The sequence below is a fragment of the Lytechinus pictus genome, chromosome 6 (assembly GCF_037042905.1).
Source record: "Lytechinus pictus isolate F3 Inbred chromosome 6, Lp3.0, whole genome shotgun sequence".
Lineage (NCBI taxonomy): Eukaryota > Metazoa > Echinodermata > Echinoidea > Temnopleuroida > Toxopneustidae > Lytechinus > Lytechinus pictus.
Genome location: NC_087250.1, coordinates 2,848,443 through 2,864,354, shown reverse-complemented (window position 1 = coordinate 2,864,354; position 15,912 = coordinate 2,848,443). Strand labels below are relative to the sequence as shown.

General features: G+C 36.6%; 1 protein-coding gene across 1 annotated transcript; it reads left to right on the top strand.

The window, feature by feature from the left end:
- Positions 1-12,894, top strand: LOC135154468 (fibropellin-3-like). The gene is made up of 5 exons (XM_064100624.1): positions 1-121; positions 686-743; positions 1,149-1,331; positions 3,836-3,946; positions 12,722-12,894. Exons 1-5 carry the CDS (start codon positions 119-121, stop codon positions 12,892-12,894), a joined length of 528 nt encoding a protein of 175 aa, XP_063956694.1. The 5' UTR covers positions 1-118.
- The last annotated feature ends 3,018 nt before the right edge of the window (positions 12,895-15,912 follow it).

Here is a 15,912-nt window from a genome sequence, read left to right as displayed (position 1 = left end):
CGCCACAATATAAGGCGATGTACTTTGGCTCAACTGATAATTCGGTAGAGTCGGGTCGTACTTGAATATCCAGACATAACTATCCAAACTTTAGCGAAGATCTCACTTGTGTATAAGAATGGTTTGTATGACGTCTTTTTCACAATTATAATGTTTTTAGTCCTATTCATTTTTACGCACCTTTGAGCTGGATGCTGGCAGGAAAAATAGTCACACATTTCCACATCTAGACTAGTTCACACACATAATTATGTATCTATACAGACATATGCATGTTTCTCCTTCGTTCTTAACTATTTGAGTTACATTGTATTACACTTTTTCTTATGTTATTGTTACAATTGAGGGATTAATCATTCGACTGTGTTTCTTGCGACAACATTTTAATTATTGAGCAATATTTTTGGAAAATTTAAGCGATACTCATACATGCATTCGATTTGCTTTTAGTTGTAAGGCGAATAAATACCTTTATTTCTCATTTCATCAATATTATTCATTATTATCATATCTTCACCATTTTTATAGTCAATAATAGTCAATAATAATAATCAAAACATTCACAGCACATAAATTTAAAAAAAGTTGTTGTACACGATTTCTCACATTAATGTAACACGTGAACTGTACATGTGTAATATTTCACAGTTTGTTAAATTTTCGTTTCTCTTTCTTCCTCTTTAAGCATTATTTAGGGGTGACGGCCTTATCTGTGTTCGTCATACTGAACCACGAGTTTTACGGTAAGACATAACGTTAAACCCTTTCAAACTTACTCGGGGACCATTTTATTTGTACAAATAATGTTGTTATTACTTTAAACAAATGGTAAAAGAGAAAGAGGAATGATCGAAAAATACGCCGGACCTCCTTATTTATTTTTTTAAAAAAATGCAACTCTCTTGCGCGGCCTAAGTCCATTAATTGCACTATAAAAAGTTTTTTTCTAGATCATGCGTAAAATATCACCTTCATATTTTACAGCTCTTTATAGGCTGAAATCTAAAAAAAAAAAAAAAAAAACCAAGGATAAAGCATACAGACAAAGAAGAGCAAGAAGAAGAAGAAGAAAAAAAAAAGAAGTTACGCCAGTGTCAGTCAGCTTCTTATTTATCCTTCGTTTTTCCCTCATGATTACCCTGAAGCAGGTGTATTCGGTGGCCAAACATGTGAAGCAATACCAGACATCGCCTGCCCTCAAACCATTTCCGAGCACACCGGGGAATTAGTGCAGTCTGTTCCCAAGTATCTAACTCGTGATCATCCTGAATATGAAGTCAGAACACCACCGGCGATGAGAGATAAAGTCAACCTATACTGCGCACATCCAGGTAGGTCTACGATTGCTACTTTGACCGAGCACAAAACCCTTGCAACAGGTCGGCTTGTACCAAAAATAGAAGAAATGATCAACAAAAGTTCGGGAACAATTGGACAAGCAATAAAGAACGTTATGAATATCTGAATTTCTAAATTACTAATTCTGTTAAAATGGAGATCCTCCTATTGGCAATTGATAATATACCCCCAAACTTAATTATTTTTTTAATCCATTCTCGTGATAGTACAAGCTCTTCGTCATTGGCTTTTTACGAAGCCTCAAATAAACTTCCCCCTGGACCAATGAAAACAAGACTATGTCATCTAAAATGGATAGACCTCATAAAAAGAACATTTAAAAGTAATTGAGGAGTTTTTATAAGTATGATACATGTATCACAAATGTTGGTCGCAATCACAAAGGAAGAATGTCCACCTCATTAGCAATCTCAACACTCACATGCTGATTACTTTATTATTTGTTAAATTTTTCTTCAACTTTCATTGATTTCTTTTATCGATTGTACTGCTTTCACACAAATTTCTTGGTCTTCGTTATTACGACAACGAAATAGGAGTCGGTATTTCGAATGTTTTTTAATCAGAAAATGAAATAAGGTTCGTTATTTTGACGGTTCGTTAATCTGAAAAGTGAAATAATCTGTGACTATCTAATCTATGGTTTCATAAAGCCGTTCATAAGTTAAGAGCGACTTTAAGAACGACTAGTGATCATTTCTTGTGGTAAATGGTATATTGAATTGGCGATGGTTAAGCGCGTATGAAGGGTTCACCAGTCGTTCTTAAAGTTGCTCTGAACTTACGAACAGCTTTATGAAACGGCCCCCAGAACATCAAGCGTGGGGGGGGGGACACCGTTTCATTTCCAATTTGTATAAGGATGGGAAGGCAGGGCACGTAACTTGGGGGCACTTTTATGTCTAAATGGGCCTTTTTGTGATATTGTCCTTTATGTCGTTGTGTGTTTTGCAGTAATTCAGTTGAGCAAAACCTTTTTTTGAAGTGAATTCCGATATCTAGGCTTTTACACGGTTAAACTTTCAAATCAATTATGAGGCTAATTAGGCCATACTGTAAAAATGGCATACCATGCGAGATGTCGCGAGCGCTAATCGCAAGATCAAACTTTTGGACACTTCAAAAGGAAATAATAAAAAATTCTGCGAAGTTCTCATAATCATGAAAAAGAGCACAAAGCGCTTACCTAGAATAAATTATATTCCAACTTGAAAACTGGACATTTTAAACATTTTTATTACCAGAATAAAAAGTGAGTACATTGCTACAAAAAAAACTGAGGCGAGCGTGAGCAAAAAGATAAGCGATTTTCTAACCTGAAATATATTATGTTGTACCTCAAACAGAGTATTCATTTTCGAAAAATGGCACATTTCATATGGAAAAAAAGGCATTTTCCCTTTTGAAAATAGCAATTTTTTTCTACGGGGAATTTTTGTTTTATCATAACCAGCAGAAGCTTTAAAAATGGCACCCCACCCTTAACTAAATCTGGAGGTTATTTTTTATTATTAATTGAATCGCACTATCAGGCAGCAATTGCTCAGAGAAAATAAGATTTTTGATCCAAGCGCCAATTTTAAATGCAATAAATTAATTTTACCACAACATACACATGTATCAACCTCTGTTGGAACTGTTGCTGAAAAATGTCTAGTTGTTGTTCAATGTTTTAATTTAACTGGTTTATGATCAAGTTGTTATTTTGATTTTGATATGCTATGTAACTATAAGAATATTTATTGGGAGGCTGCACTCTACAAGATCCGCTTTTTAGCAGCCTCCTCCATTTCAAACCTGATATGTAATAATCTTGAATATATTTTTTGTACAGGGATACTTGAAATATGTTTTTTTTTTGTCAAAATGTACAAAACAAACTGTAATTGTTGAAAATGGAAATAAACGAAATGAAATTAAAAATTGCAACACCGTTTTGTTACTATAAATGAATGAACTTAATTTTCAGAAAAACGAACCTTTCAATTTTGGGCTCACGAACTTTTGGATTAACGAACATTATTTCGTTTTTTGACTAAGGAACCTTCGGATAAACGAGACTCGTGAAACTTCCAAGCAATCTGCAAAAAAAAGATACATTGTGTCAAAGAAACTCTGGCATCTCGTGTTCTAGTTGACTCTACGGTGAATTTTGACAGAATGAAGGACAATTACTTTTTCAATTAACCTGCCGTTTTCTGTTCACTTTTTGCGATTCAAATACTACTTTGGCTATTTTCAAATAGCCTTAACTCAAGACTATTTGTTGGAAATGGGGTGGTTGCTGACAGATGTTGGTTGATATTATTATTAGTTGGTCTCTAATCACGAAATTATACGCTAATTGTATTCTCTGTATTATATCAAAAGGTTTATGTCAATACTTTGAGACTACACACAGCGTTTGTACAAAAATTATAATTTCGGGCCCCTTAATGCTGGTTTACGTTACTTTCGGCATGTTCTTTTTTAATAGATTGTAACTCAAACCCGTGCCTTAACGAAGGAACGTGTATAGAGGAACTATTTGGATATAGCTGCTCTTGTGTCCGAGGATACGGTGGGACACATTGCGAAGAAAATATCGGTAAGTTTATTGCAGTGTTGCATTTGCGTCATTCGTAGTTTTAGCTCTCGCCCTAAGTCATCATCTTCTTTTGCTGTTTTATTTTCTTCTTCTTTTTCTTCTTCTTCTTAATATTATTGTTATTTTGCTTCTTTTTCTTCCTCATGAATCAATATAAATTGAATTTGAATTGATAGCGAGTTATAATGATGAAGCTAATGATACAAAGTAAGTCACTGCCGTAAAGATGGATGGGTTTTGGAGCTCTATATACCTCCCCCCCCCCAAAAAAAAAAAAAAGTAAGTACATAAATAAATAATAGAAAAAATCACTACTAAGAAAGAAAAAGACAAAGGAAAGGAGATAAATAAAATTGAAAGAGTTAAAATGTAGTATCCTTTCCTAAATGACATGCTTTACAAAAAGTCAATATTTGTGTTGTTCGCTTCGTTCACTCGCATTCCTAAAAAAATACAATATGTCTGACTCCGTCAGGGTTTCATGTTCTCACTATGCCACTGAGTATTGCGGTAAGGAGAATTTGAGCTTATCGAAACGCAATGCTAATCCATCTAAACCTACCCTTTAAAAAATAGAACAATTTAGTCTCTGTAACATCATCAGACAAATATGATGGAAGAGCCGTGGTGTAGTCGTTCTGACCCTAGCCTTGTAAACAGAGGGTCGTGTGTTCGAATCCCACCGCGGTCTATCGTCCGTTTGCAAGGCGTTAATCAACAATTTGCCACTCTCGACCCAAGTGCTAAATTGGTACCCGGTAGGATGCGAAAGATATTGTATGTTTGAATTTGCCAGCGCCATAATGAGGCTGCGATGAGAGCAAGGAATGCTCCCCATGGAGTGGAAATTGTGTACTTTTTGTGCGGGATTGAAATGAATAAAATGACCGGGGTAATAATATCCTATAAATTTGATATTGTTAATATCATTATTAAATGGCATCCTTTAAGGGTGATTCTTTGTGCTCCTTTTGGCCCGATCGGTGCAAAATTGCAGTTACATACCTTTAAGGGTGCCAATAAAACAAACAAACGAAGGTACAGGGCCCCGTTGCATGAAAGTTATTATAATTGTGGCTCTACCATCAGATGATAACTACACTAGTAATGATGGTCAACAGCCAATCAAAATCAAAGATCATATAAAAGTTACCATTGGATGACAAAGTTACAATAACAGTAACTTTTATGCAGTGGGGAACAGAGTTAGACTAAAGTTTTGGTACAGGGTCAGTAAAGTGAATTAAATTAATATACTGGGGGAATTCAAGTTTATTGTTGATCTATTGGTGTTGGTGTAAGGTAAATTTTTACACGAGTATAAAACTAAAAAGGCCACTCGCTATTTTATGATATGTCAATAATGAGATCTGGATCAATTTTACAAACTCAGAATAGATTTTGGAGCCAGGGGAAGCAAACTAAATTGCAACACTAGCACCAACACTAATGCCAACACCGGACTTCAAATCAAACATTGTTAGATAACTTTTTTTTTATGATTTCGGAACGGAAAAAAATATACATATTGAGTGAAAATGGAAAGTATTTTTTTAAATTTAAAACAGACAAACGGTTAATTTTTCCGTTTTACTGTTTTTAATATTTTAATTATTAGTTTTTCCTTTGAAAATACAAAATTACATTGCATTTTTCCTTTTTTTTCAAGAAACAGAAAATTGATTTAATATCTTGTTTTCTTTTTTTCTATTTTGCATTCACGAAACAGAAACGTGGGCGCGTGTTCTTGTTTCCCTTTTTCCGTTTCGAAATCAGAAACACGAATTATCTGATCGTATCGCCGTCAAGGTACGATTAGATAATTCATTTTCCTTCGGCCAAACGGAATATGGACGAGTGCTGAAGCTTACGGCAAAAGGGGCGGAACCAGAACTAAGCACCTAGCATCTCCTTTCTATCTACGCATTTCAGTTTCAAATCATTGATGTATGCCATATAAACACAAATATTTCACCTAGAATGACGTGATGGTAATACAAACAATTGTACTTTGGGGTCGGTCTAAAATATTATTTAACAAATTAGCATCTGAGCAGAGACTATCTTATCGCGGTACACGTGCAAATCAAATTATCGGGCGGTACTGCATGTACAGAAAGTCAGTTGCAACTAACTGTGATTTTTTGCAGAGCCATAGTTTAAAACCAAGATGGATAGTACATGTTTGACAAGGCCGGACAGCCATAGTTTGTGTATGGGTTACACTTCATACTTCAGAATATTCGTTATTCCGAATGTTCGTAATTCCAAAACACGTAAATTGATTTTACCTCGATGTTCGTTAATCCGAAATGGGGTTCGTTACTCTGAACATTTTGGGCGTTATTCCAAAGGTTTGTCAGTCCGAAAACGAAATGAGTTCGTTGTTCCAAAGGTTTGATCGTCCGAAAACGAAATAAGTTTCGTTGTTCCGAAGTTCGAGAATCCGAAAACGAAATAAGGTTCGTTAATCCGAGAACAAAATAAGATACCTTGTTCCGAAGGTTTGTTTGTCCGAAAACGAAATAAGGTTCGTTATTCCGAACGTTCGATTATCCGAAAACGAAATAAGGTTCGTTGTCCCCAAGGTTCGTTAATCCGAGAACAAAATAAGGATTGTTGTTCCGAAGGTTTGTTAATCCGGAAACGAAATAAGGTCCGTTGTTCCGAAGGTTCGTTAATCCTAAAACAAAATAAGGTTCGTTGTTCGGAAGGTTCGTTAATCCGAAAAATAAAACAATCGAGTGCGAAGGGTAAGCGTGGTGGAGGGGGGGGGGTAGAAACACCGTTGCTGTTCAATTGTTATGAGGATGGGGAGGCCAAAAGAAGGGCGGCGGAGCAAAATATAGTAGTAGAGCATAGCCTTTTTTAAGTGATTTCTGATTATGGTAAGATATATATTTAGGCTTTACTTTTCGCGAGAGAGTGTAATGAGCGAGCGGTTTGGACAAATTTTAAAAGCTGATGCTGTAAAACTCATTTCTTTTTTTGTCAGTTACTGTTAAAAGGGCATCCTTCTGAGGTGTTGCGATCGTGAATTACAAGCTCAAACATTCTGAGCATTCATGGCAGTCATTAAATGATGTGCATCTACATGTAACTGAAGAATAAACACGAGCGCGAAGTGCAAGCTGATATATACTGACCAGAAAAAGGAACCTGCTAAGGACTGCGTTTAGTGACTCATTAATAGGATGCATCGAAAATTGCCAGTGCAAGGGGCGAGCAAAAAAAAAATATTCCAGCCTTAAAACTGGTCATTCTAAGCCATTTTAACAATAACTGATAACACCCCCCATGGGATTTTCTAGCCTAAAATGTATACTTTGAAAGGGTATTTCATTTAAAAAAACGGCACATTTCATTTTGGAAAAAACACGGAAATTCCCCATTTTGGACAGATAGTATTTCTTTCCTACGGGGATTTTTTTTGGGGGTGCAAATGCCCAATGCCCCCCCCCCCCACCTCCACGCTGATCTATCATTACCAGGTGCGTTTACGTACGCAGAATTCTCTCAAAGGAATAATCATAGGCTTGTGAGGCTAGTTCATTATTGGAACGTTGTGGCCCAGTGGATAAGTCTTCTGACTTTGAAACAGAGGGTCGTGGGTTCGAATCCCAGCCATGGCGTAATTTCCTTCAGCAAGAAATTTATCAACATCGTGCTGCACTCGACCCAGGTGAGGTAAATGGGTACCCGGCAGGATGCCTTGAATGCATGAGCGCTGAATGGCAGCTCGAGCTAAAGCCGGGGTAATATTGATATCAACAACGTGCCTCGGAATATAATATTTCTAGAGAGATGGCGCTATATAAATGCCTATTATTATCATTATTATTATTATTATTATTTTCTGTTATTGCTTGACCTGCAAATATTTAACTTATTATTCATATTTTTTAATTCGGTTTAAACATAAATAAATGTACACGATACAAATGTGCATGGACCAAACTGACCATGCTTACAATAACATAAGTAAAACTTACTGAAAATTAAGCAAGTAAAATATAAATGCATTTAATAAAAAGAATTACTATTAACGTTTTTAATGAAAACCAGTATAAGGGCAGAATAGTTATCATAGAAGTTATCAGATTGAATATCGATAGGGGCGTGTTGAGGCATTTTTAAACTGTTTTGTCAAAGTTCTAAATGTCTAGTAAAAAATCTAGTCTTGATTAAATGTTCACCACTTATAAACTTGAACAATATATATATATATATATATTTATATAATCATAAATGGTTTGGTAAAAGGAACATATATATATCTGCACGGGGGTGGTTAATTGTTTGGACCAAAAAAAAAAGATGGTAAATACCTCTTTTGGGGCTGGGGCGGGGGAAAAAAAGCCATCCGCAGCTATCGAGCCAGTTTTTTTTGGAATATGGGGGGGCACTTATTTTACATTAAATTCATATTTGTATTTATACTGATGTGGACTGAGCTTTCTCCAATAAGGAGGGTGGGTGATTTCATTTACATTTTCCCCGATCAGCTGCTCAATGCTGATTTTTTTTTTCTTTTAAGGGTTAGTCCGAAGAGTGATCTCTTAGCTTTATCCTTATAAACAAGATTGAATAATTCGAACGCGAGAAGCGAGCAAAATTTTATAGGAATTTCAGGAATTTGGTCCTAAGATTTGAACATTCTGACCAATGTAATGAACAAGACGCATATGGAACTAACTAATTTATTTGAGCTCGAAGTGCAAGCTGATATTTTTGATAAACTGTCATAATGAGGGATTTTAAGCAGTTTGTTCGAATTCATACACAAGTAGGCTTATACATACTAATGGAAATAATGCGAGCACGCAGCGCCAGCTGATAATTTTTCATGATCAGACCTGAAAAGGAATATTTTAGAATTACACGGAATACATGCATAGAATAAGTGCTTCAAACGAACCTTATTTCATTTTCGGATTAACGAACCTTATTTCGTTTTCTGACTAACGAACCTTCAGAATTACGAACCTCATTTCGTTTTCGGACTAACGAACCTTCGGAAATACAAACCTTATTTCGTTTTCGGACTAACGAACCTTCGGAATTATGAACCTTATTTCGTTTTCGGAATAACGAACCTTCGAAATGGCGAACCTTTACAATTACGAACCTTTGGAAAAACAAACCTTCGGAATATTCGAAACTTCGGAATAAGGAAGCGTCGGAATTACAAATGTATGCGAGTTCTGGCTCCGCCTCCTTCGCAAAAGGTTCGGTCTTCAATATTCCGTTTGGCTTACGAAAAAGGAATTATCTAATTGCACCTTGACGGCGGTGCGATCGGAAAAAGCGTGTTTCTGATTTCGAAACCGAAAAGGGAAACGAGAAGGTGCGCTTAATTTTCTGTTTCATTCAGGCGAAACAGAAAAAGAAAACGACATTTTCAATTCAATTAGAACATGCCAAAACAGTCAAACGGAAAAATGAACGCGTTTTTATGTTTTTTCTGTTTTTACATATTTCATTCTTGAATCAAAATATTAAAAAAATGCCGTTTTTCTGTTTTAGATCTCGAAAATAGATTCAATTTTCACTCAATATTTCTTTTTTTGTTTTTTTGTTTTCCTTTGGAAATCAGAAAAACGAATTATCTAAAAGTACCTGGATTGAATTATTATCGAGTGCCATCTTAACATTCCAGTGTCACAAAGTGTAGTTGCCATTGAAGGGGTTTCTCTGCCTTTGGCATTTGAAACCAATATAAGACGCCCAAAAATATATTTTCTTAGATTTGCATTGAGTTTGAAAAAGCACATTCTAAGCGCTTAAATATATAACTTTCAAAATACATCAGTAATATTGTAAAGATAGATCAAGAATAACCTAAACAAGTACATGAAGTCTGTAATAGAAGCTAATCTACTGTAGAGCTTAAGGAATAAAACTAGGTTTGAAGTTCGGAGCTAACTGGAGAATAAGATTTGCACAATGTTCATATCTCAATGATTGTGTCAAAGAAACTCTCGTATCTTGTTTTCTTGTCAACTTCTTGATGTGAAATTTTGACAATAGGACAATATCACTCTTTTAGCATAACCTAGCATGATTTATACCTTTTTGGGGCAATCTAAATTACTATATTGGCTATTTTCAAAAACCTTACCAGATGACCTTTTGTTGGTTTTTGAGTGGCTTGTTCACATTTCTATCTTCATGTTCTCTTTGAATTGATTTTGAAAAAAGTACATTCTAAGCCGTAATATATATATATATACATATATATATATATATATATATATATATATATATATATATATATATATATATATATATATATAATATATATATATATATATATATAAATTGGACAGCAAAAGAAAGTACCCACCCCTGTCAAAGGCCGCACACAAAAATTCACGACATAAATATAAACAATTTTTGTACACAGTTGTGCTACAATACCCCTTACTAATCACATGCACATAAGCAATTGAATATCTTCATAACAAAGAAGAACTTGACATGCAAAGCATCTTTGTCTCTGAATCAAAAATCCCACACAAAAGCACTTTCAACCGAGCAAAAATGGCCACTGAATGGACAACATTTTTTATTTTTAACAACCAATATGTCAAAGTGAACACCTGTTTGTCAAAAATGATGTTCATGAGTGTGCTCTGCATGTAGGGATGCTCTCCTTCCTGATTATGCAAATTCTCAGAATGAAATCAGTTAGCTGTTTTAGACTTAACAGTACTTTACTCTGGTCTAAGCAAGCTTCCATCAGGAAAATCATGCCACGTTTGACACACGAACAACGATTAGGGGGCATTGGGATGCTTGAGGCAGGTGAAAGTCATCGAGCAATTGCAAGACGTGTTGGTTGTTCGCACAGAGCAATTTCTTAACTGGCCACACGGTATCAGGAAACTGAAACTGTAAGTGACAGACAAAGAAGGGGAAGGCCTCGGGTCACAACCCCTAATCAGGACAGGTGGATTCTCCTTCGACATCTTCGAGATAGTTTTCGTCCAGCTACCCAAACAGCTGCAGAAACAGTGGGCCAAAATAATAACCCTATCAGTGCTGACATTGTGAGACGTCGCTTGAGGGAGCAGGACCTGGTATCAAGACGGCCTTGCAGAGGTCAGGAGTTGACCGCTATCCATAGAAGGAATAGACTGAGGTGATGCAGAGAGCATAGCCGCTGGACCAGAAGACAATGGAATGCAGTATTGTTTTCATATGAATCCAGGTTCTGCGTCAATACAAGTGATGGACAGGAGCGTGTGTGGCGCGGAGCAGGAGAGCGATATGCAGAATCTTGCATTCGTGAAGTTGATCGGTGGGGTGGACCTTCTGTGATGGTGTAGGCAGGCATATCAGCCAGCCATATGACTCATCTGGTTATCCTGGCAGGTAATCTGACAGCTCAGCGCTATGTTGATGAAGTATTGAGACCCCATCTGCGCCCTTTCCTGCAGGTACATCCTTTCACCAGGACAATGCAAGACCCTATACAGCACGGTTCACAACCAACTTCCTTCAGGAGCAGGACATTGACGTCATCCCATGGTGTGCATGATCTCTTGACCTCAATCCCATTGATCATCTGTGGGATGAACTTGGCAGACGGGTGAGATCAAGGGAATAGCCTCCTACCAATCGGCAAACATTGATACAAGCTCTGCAGGAGGAATGGACAGAACTTCCCCAGGACTACGCCAGACAACTTGTCCAAAGCATGCGTCAGAGATGCCTGGAATGTGTCCAGGCACGAGGAGGACATACACATTATTGAGCATTGTTGTTTGTGTCTGGTTTATTTATCCTTTGACATTGACTTTTGTGTAAAACCTGGACGGCTCATTCTGTTACATTTTGTGACTTTTGATTCAGTGACCAAGATGCTGTACATGTCATTTCATGGAAGAACAGTATAGTCATGTCGACTAAACTGAAAATGGGCTATCCATCCGTTTTGCATTTTGAATTTTTGTTTTTTATACGGAAAATAAATACTATACTACTATACTATACTATTTCTTGGTAATAAAGATAATCACTTCCTGTTGGGTATGTGATTACTAATGGATATTGCACCATACCTGTGTACTAAATTGTTCATTTCTATGGGGTGAATTTGTGTGTGCAGCCTTTGAAAGAAGTGGGTACTTTCTTTTGCTGTATATATATATATATATATATATATATATATATATATTATATACATATGTCAAAATAGATCAGCGATACCTAATAGATAGACCTAAAATAACCTATAAACGAGTTCTTGATTAAATGCAAAAGAAGCCGAGCCAGAGCTTAAAGGAGAAAACTAAGTTATAAGTTCAGGGCTTACTTAGGCAGAAGATTTGCTCATTGTGCACATCTCATGAAACTTCCAAGCAATCTGCAAAAAAAAATATATTGTGTAAAAGAAACTATCTTGTGTTCGAGTCATCTCAACGGTAAACTTTGACAGTATTAATGACAATTACTCTTTCAAATAACCTGACATTTTGCGTTCGTTTTTTGCAATTCAAATTACTATTTTGGCTATTTTCAAACAGCCTTAACTCAAGACTATTTGTTGGAAATGGGGTGGTTGCTGACAGATGTTGGTTGATATTATTATTAGTTGGTCTCTGATAACGAAATTATACGCGAATTGTATTTTCTGTATTATATCAAAAGGTTTATGTCAATACTGTTTTTTAACACAGTCAGTGTGAGACTACACACCGTTTGTATACAATTTTGTGCCCCTTTATGCTGTTTTACATTTCTTTCTTCATGTTCTTTTTTTTTTGAAAGCTTGTAACTCAAACCCGTGCCTTAACGGAGGAACGTGTACGGAGAAACTAGTTGGATATAGCTGCTCGTGTGTCAACGTATACAATGGGACACATTGCGAAGAAAATTTAAGTAGGTTTATTGCAGTGATGCATTTTGCGTCATTTCATAGTTTTAGCTCTCGTCCTTACTAGTCATTATCTCCTCTTGCTGCTTCCTCTATTTTTTCTTCTCCTTCTTCCTCCATGTCCTCCTCCTCTTCTTCTTTCTCTTCTTCATCCTCTTCTCCTTCTTTCTCCCCTGGGCCTTGGAGTTGTAAAATAGGCCAAGTTATATACATAAAGTCTTATGATATCTTAAAGATGCAAGGAATCATAAGTATCAGCGACCCTATAATATTATAAATAATGATATATTATGATTCCATGAATTCATTTTTGATAGGTCAAGATGACCGAAAATTTCCCATATAGAAGCGGGTATGAAAGGAAGCATCGTTTATATTAAGTATGAATTTACTCTGATGATACGTGTAGGTTTATGTAGCAGTAGTAAAGTGGAATGGAGGGTACGCGAACCATCACCCGAGGTAACTTCACGCAAAGTTCGCGAAGATAGACATAATGGATGCCTGTGTAAACCACGTTATCAGTGTAAGTGGTTCTGATCAACGAACGCAGAGGTCGTGAACACCAGAACATTGAATTTGCGCTAGATACTTCACAGATTTGGGCTTTGAGAATATTATTTTGCTGAAATCATGTCGGGGCAATGCCTGAATATTGCGTGAATAGCGTACGTATCCACCTTGCTAGGTGCTCAAGGCGCTCCTATATTACCCCGGCTAAGCTAGTCTACCGATTTCGATGCGCTCAGCTTTTTGAGGTTCTACTTCCTGCCGGTTCCCATTTACCTCACTTTATTTGAGTGCAACATAATCATGCACAATCAATGCTGAAACATGTCGCAACTATCTCCTGAATGCGTCAAGTGCGTGCACTGATACAGTCCTGCACTGAAACGCATCAATACAAGGCAATAAGCAACACAAATATTATAACATGCAGCACTTAGTGAAGGCTTCCAAGAAACTATACTTTTACCACTCAAATTGTATCAGGGCATTTTCTGTCATTTTAAATAAAACCTTACATATTAAATAACTTTGTGACGAGATCAAATCGAAACAATCTTGTTGTCAGTCACATTGCTCGGAAATTAATTGAATTGTAAAGATGTGTGAAAAATAATAAGCTATAGAAGAATGAAATGATAATGTTAATATAATCCCCCGTTTATGCATATTTTCATTAAAACAAAATGATTCAAACAATTGATCAATAAATATTTTGAAATACAAACGTGCAAAATAAAAAAAGATTAAGCTTTCAAAATGTACGAGATGCACAGAAACTGGTTATCTTGATCAGGGAGGTATTTCGGGTGTTAGAATCTACTCCCTACTTCCTATAACATATCTAAACTACTCCAACTGCGTACGGCTATGATTATGTATGTAAAGATCTCATCTGAATAGCGTCTGGTTGAAGTAAAATTTCTACCACTATATATATATATATATATATATATATATATAATAAACACAAGTTCACAAGGTTGACTGGAGGTTCATCAAATTTAATTGCAACTCTGAGTTTCACGCAACCTACGTGAGGTGCAATCTTCAGGCAACTGATAAAACATTTCAATACCATTGAACAATGCATGTCGCGATCGCGCTGAGGTTTTATAATTCCGCGATTAATCGATAATTAGATGAGATGGCATCTCATCTAATTATCGATTAATCGCGGAGTATCGATTATTTGAAAAACATTCAAATTATAAAAACCTCAGCGCGCACTGGTTACCTAGTTTCCTGCGCCCAGTATGTGCGTGTTTGGTGTAACGCGCTTCGCGCGATCGCGACATGCATTGTTCAATGGTATTGAAATGTTTTATCAGTTGCCTGAAGATCGCACCTCACGTAGGTTGCGTGAAACTCAGAGTTGCAATTAAATTTGATGAACCTCCAGTCAACCTTGTGAACTTGTGTTTATTATTCAAAGCTCTTCCTGTAAAGGACATCGAGCACTCTATACAAGGATAGTATTCCCGAAGTATATATATATATATATATATAGTAATGAGGCAAAGTGGTATTGCATTGTACTTAGTTCTTTTTCAGGGATACAATAAAGCTCACAGTGACAAGAACTGAAATAATAACATTCATGATTGTAGTAGTCATGGGACCGCGCACAAAACAGCATCACCATCATAATAATAAAAAAGTATATTGGAGGCGCAGGCTGTAAAATTTATCGCGTGAGGACATCATTGATATGTCACAATCACTTATTATGACGCCACCACAATCATGAAAGTGCAAGAATATAATGGACAAAGGCTTATTTTTCAAGAAAATAAATTACGATAAAGGGAGGTGACAATGACCTCCCAAATCACTCTATCTTGAAATAAACTGTTGATATGTCTGGAGGAGAGTAGAGCAATAATAATAATAATAAACCTATGAGAAATTCCTGAAATTATTTATAAAAATTGTATTTGTCCAGCCAAGACAGATCCTTGTTTAGGCCATACTGAAAACTTCGGCTATGAATAATGGCTCGAAGTTCAGCGAGTTTCCTCTCTTCCGCGGATTTATAATCTCCTCCGAAAATAACTATTTTGATATCACTGATAGAGTGATTTTCTATGTTGAAGTGCTCAGCTACCGGGAAACCATCGCGGTATTGTCGGATAATAGACCTGTGATTATTGAATCTTGTCCTAAATTTAGTTATTGTTTCTCCAATGTATGTTACATCTGGGCATTTGCTACAGAGTAAGCAATACAGAATATTGCTTGAATCACAGTTGTGGTTGGGAGGTTTGATTGCATAACCAGTAGGGAGGTGTACTGAGCTGTCGGTTATGATGTGTGGACATATCTTACAACGGGCTTTTCCACAGGGTTGGTTACCCTGAGGTTGAGGGGGTCCCGGTAGCCGACTCTTCACGATCAACATTTTAAGGCTGGGAGGCTGCCTCTGTGCATGCAACGGGGCCTTTGGCATGACCTTGAGTAAGTTTGTCGTTCCGGTCATTGTTCCCGTCCTTCTCAGAGAAGAACTCCTTGAGGTTGACGCGGCGGTTGAAAGACTCGACGTCGTAGCAGAGTTGAACTTTGTCGAGACATCTAGGGC

Bases quoted from the DNA above. Each gene is read 5' to 3' on its own strand.
- LOC135154468 (XM_064100624.1), top strand. The intron at 744-1,148 runs GTAAGACATAAC...ACCCTGAAGCAG, and splicing joins ACTGAACCACGAGTTTTACG to GTGTATTCGGTGGCCAAACA. The intron at 1,332-3,835 runs GTAGGTCTACGA...CTTTTTTAATAG, and splicing joins CCTATACTGCGCACATCCAG to ATTGTAACTCAAACCCGTGC.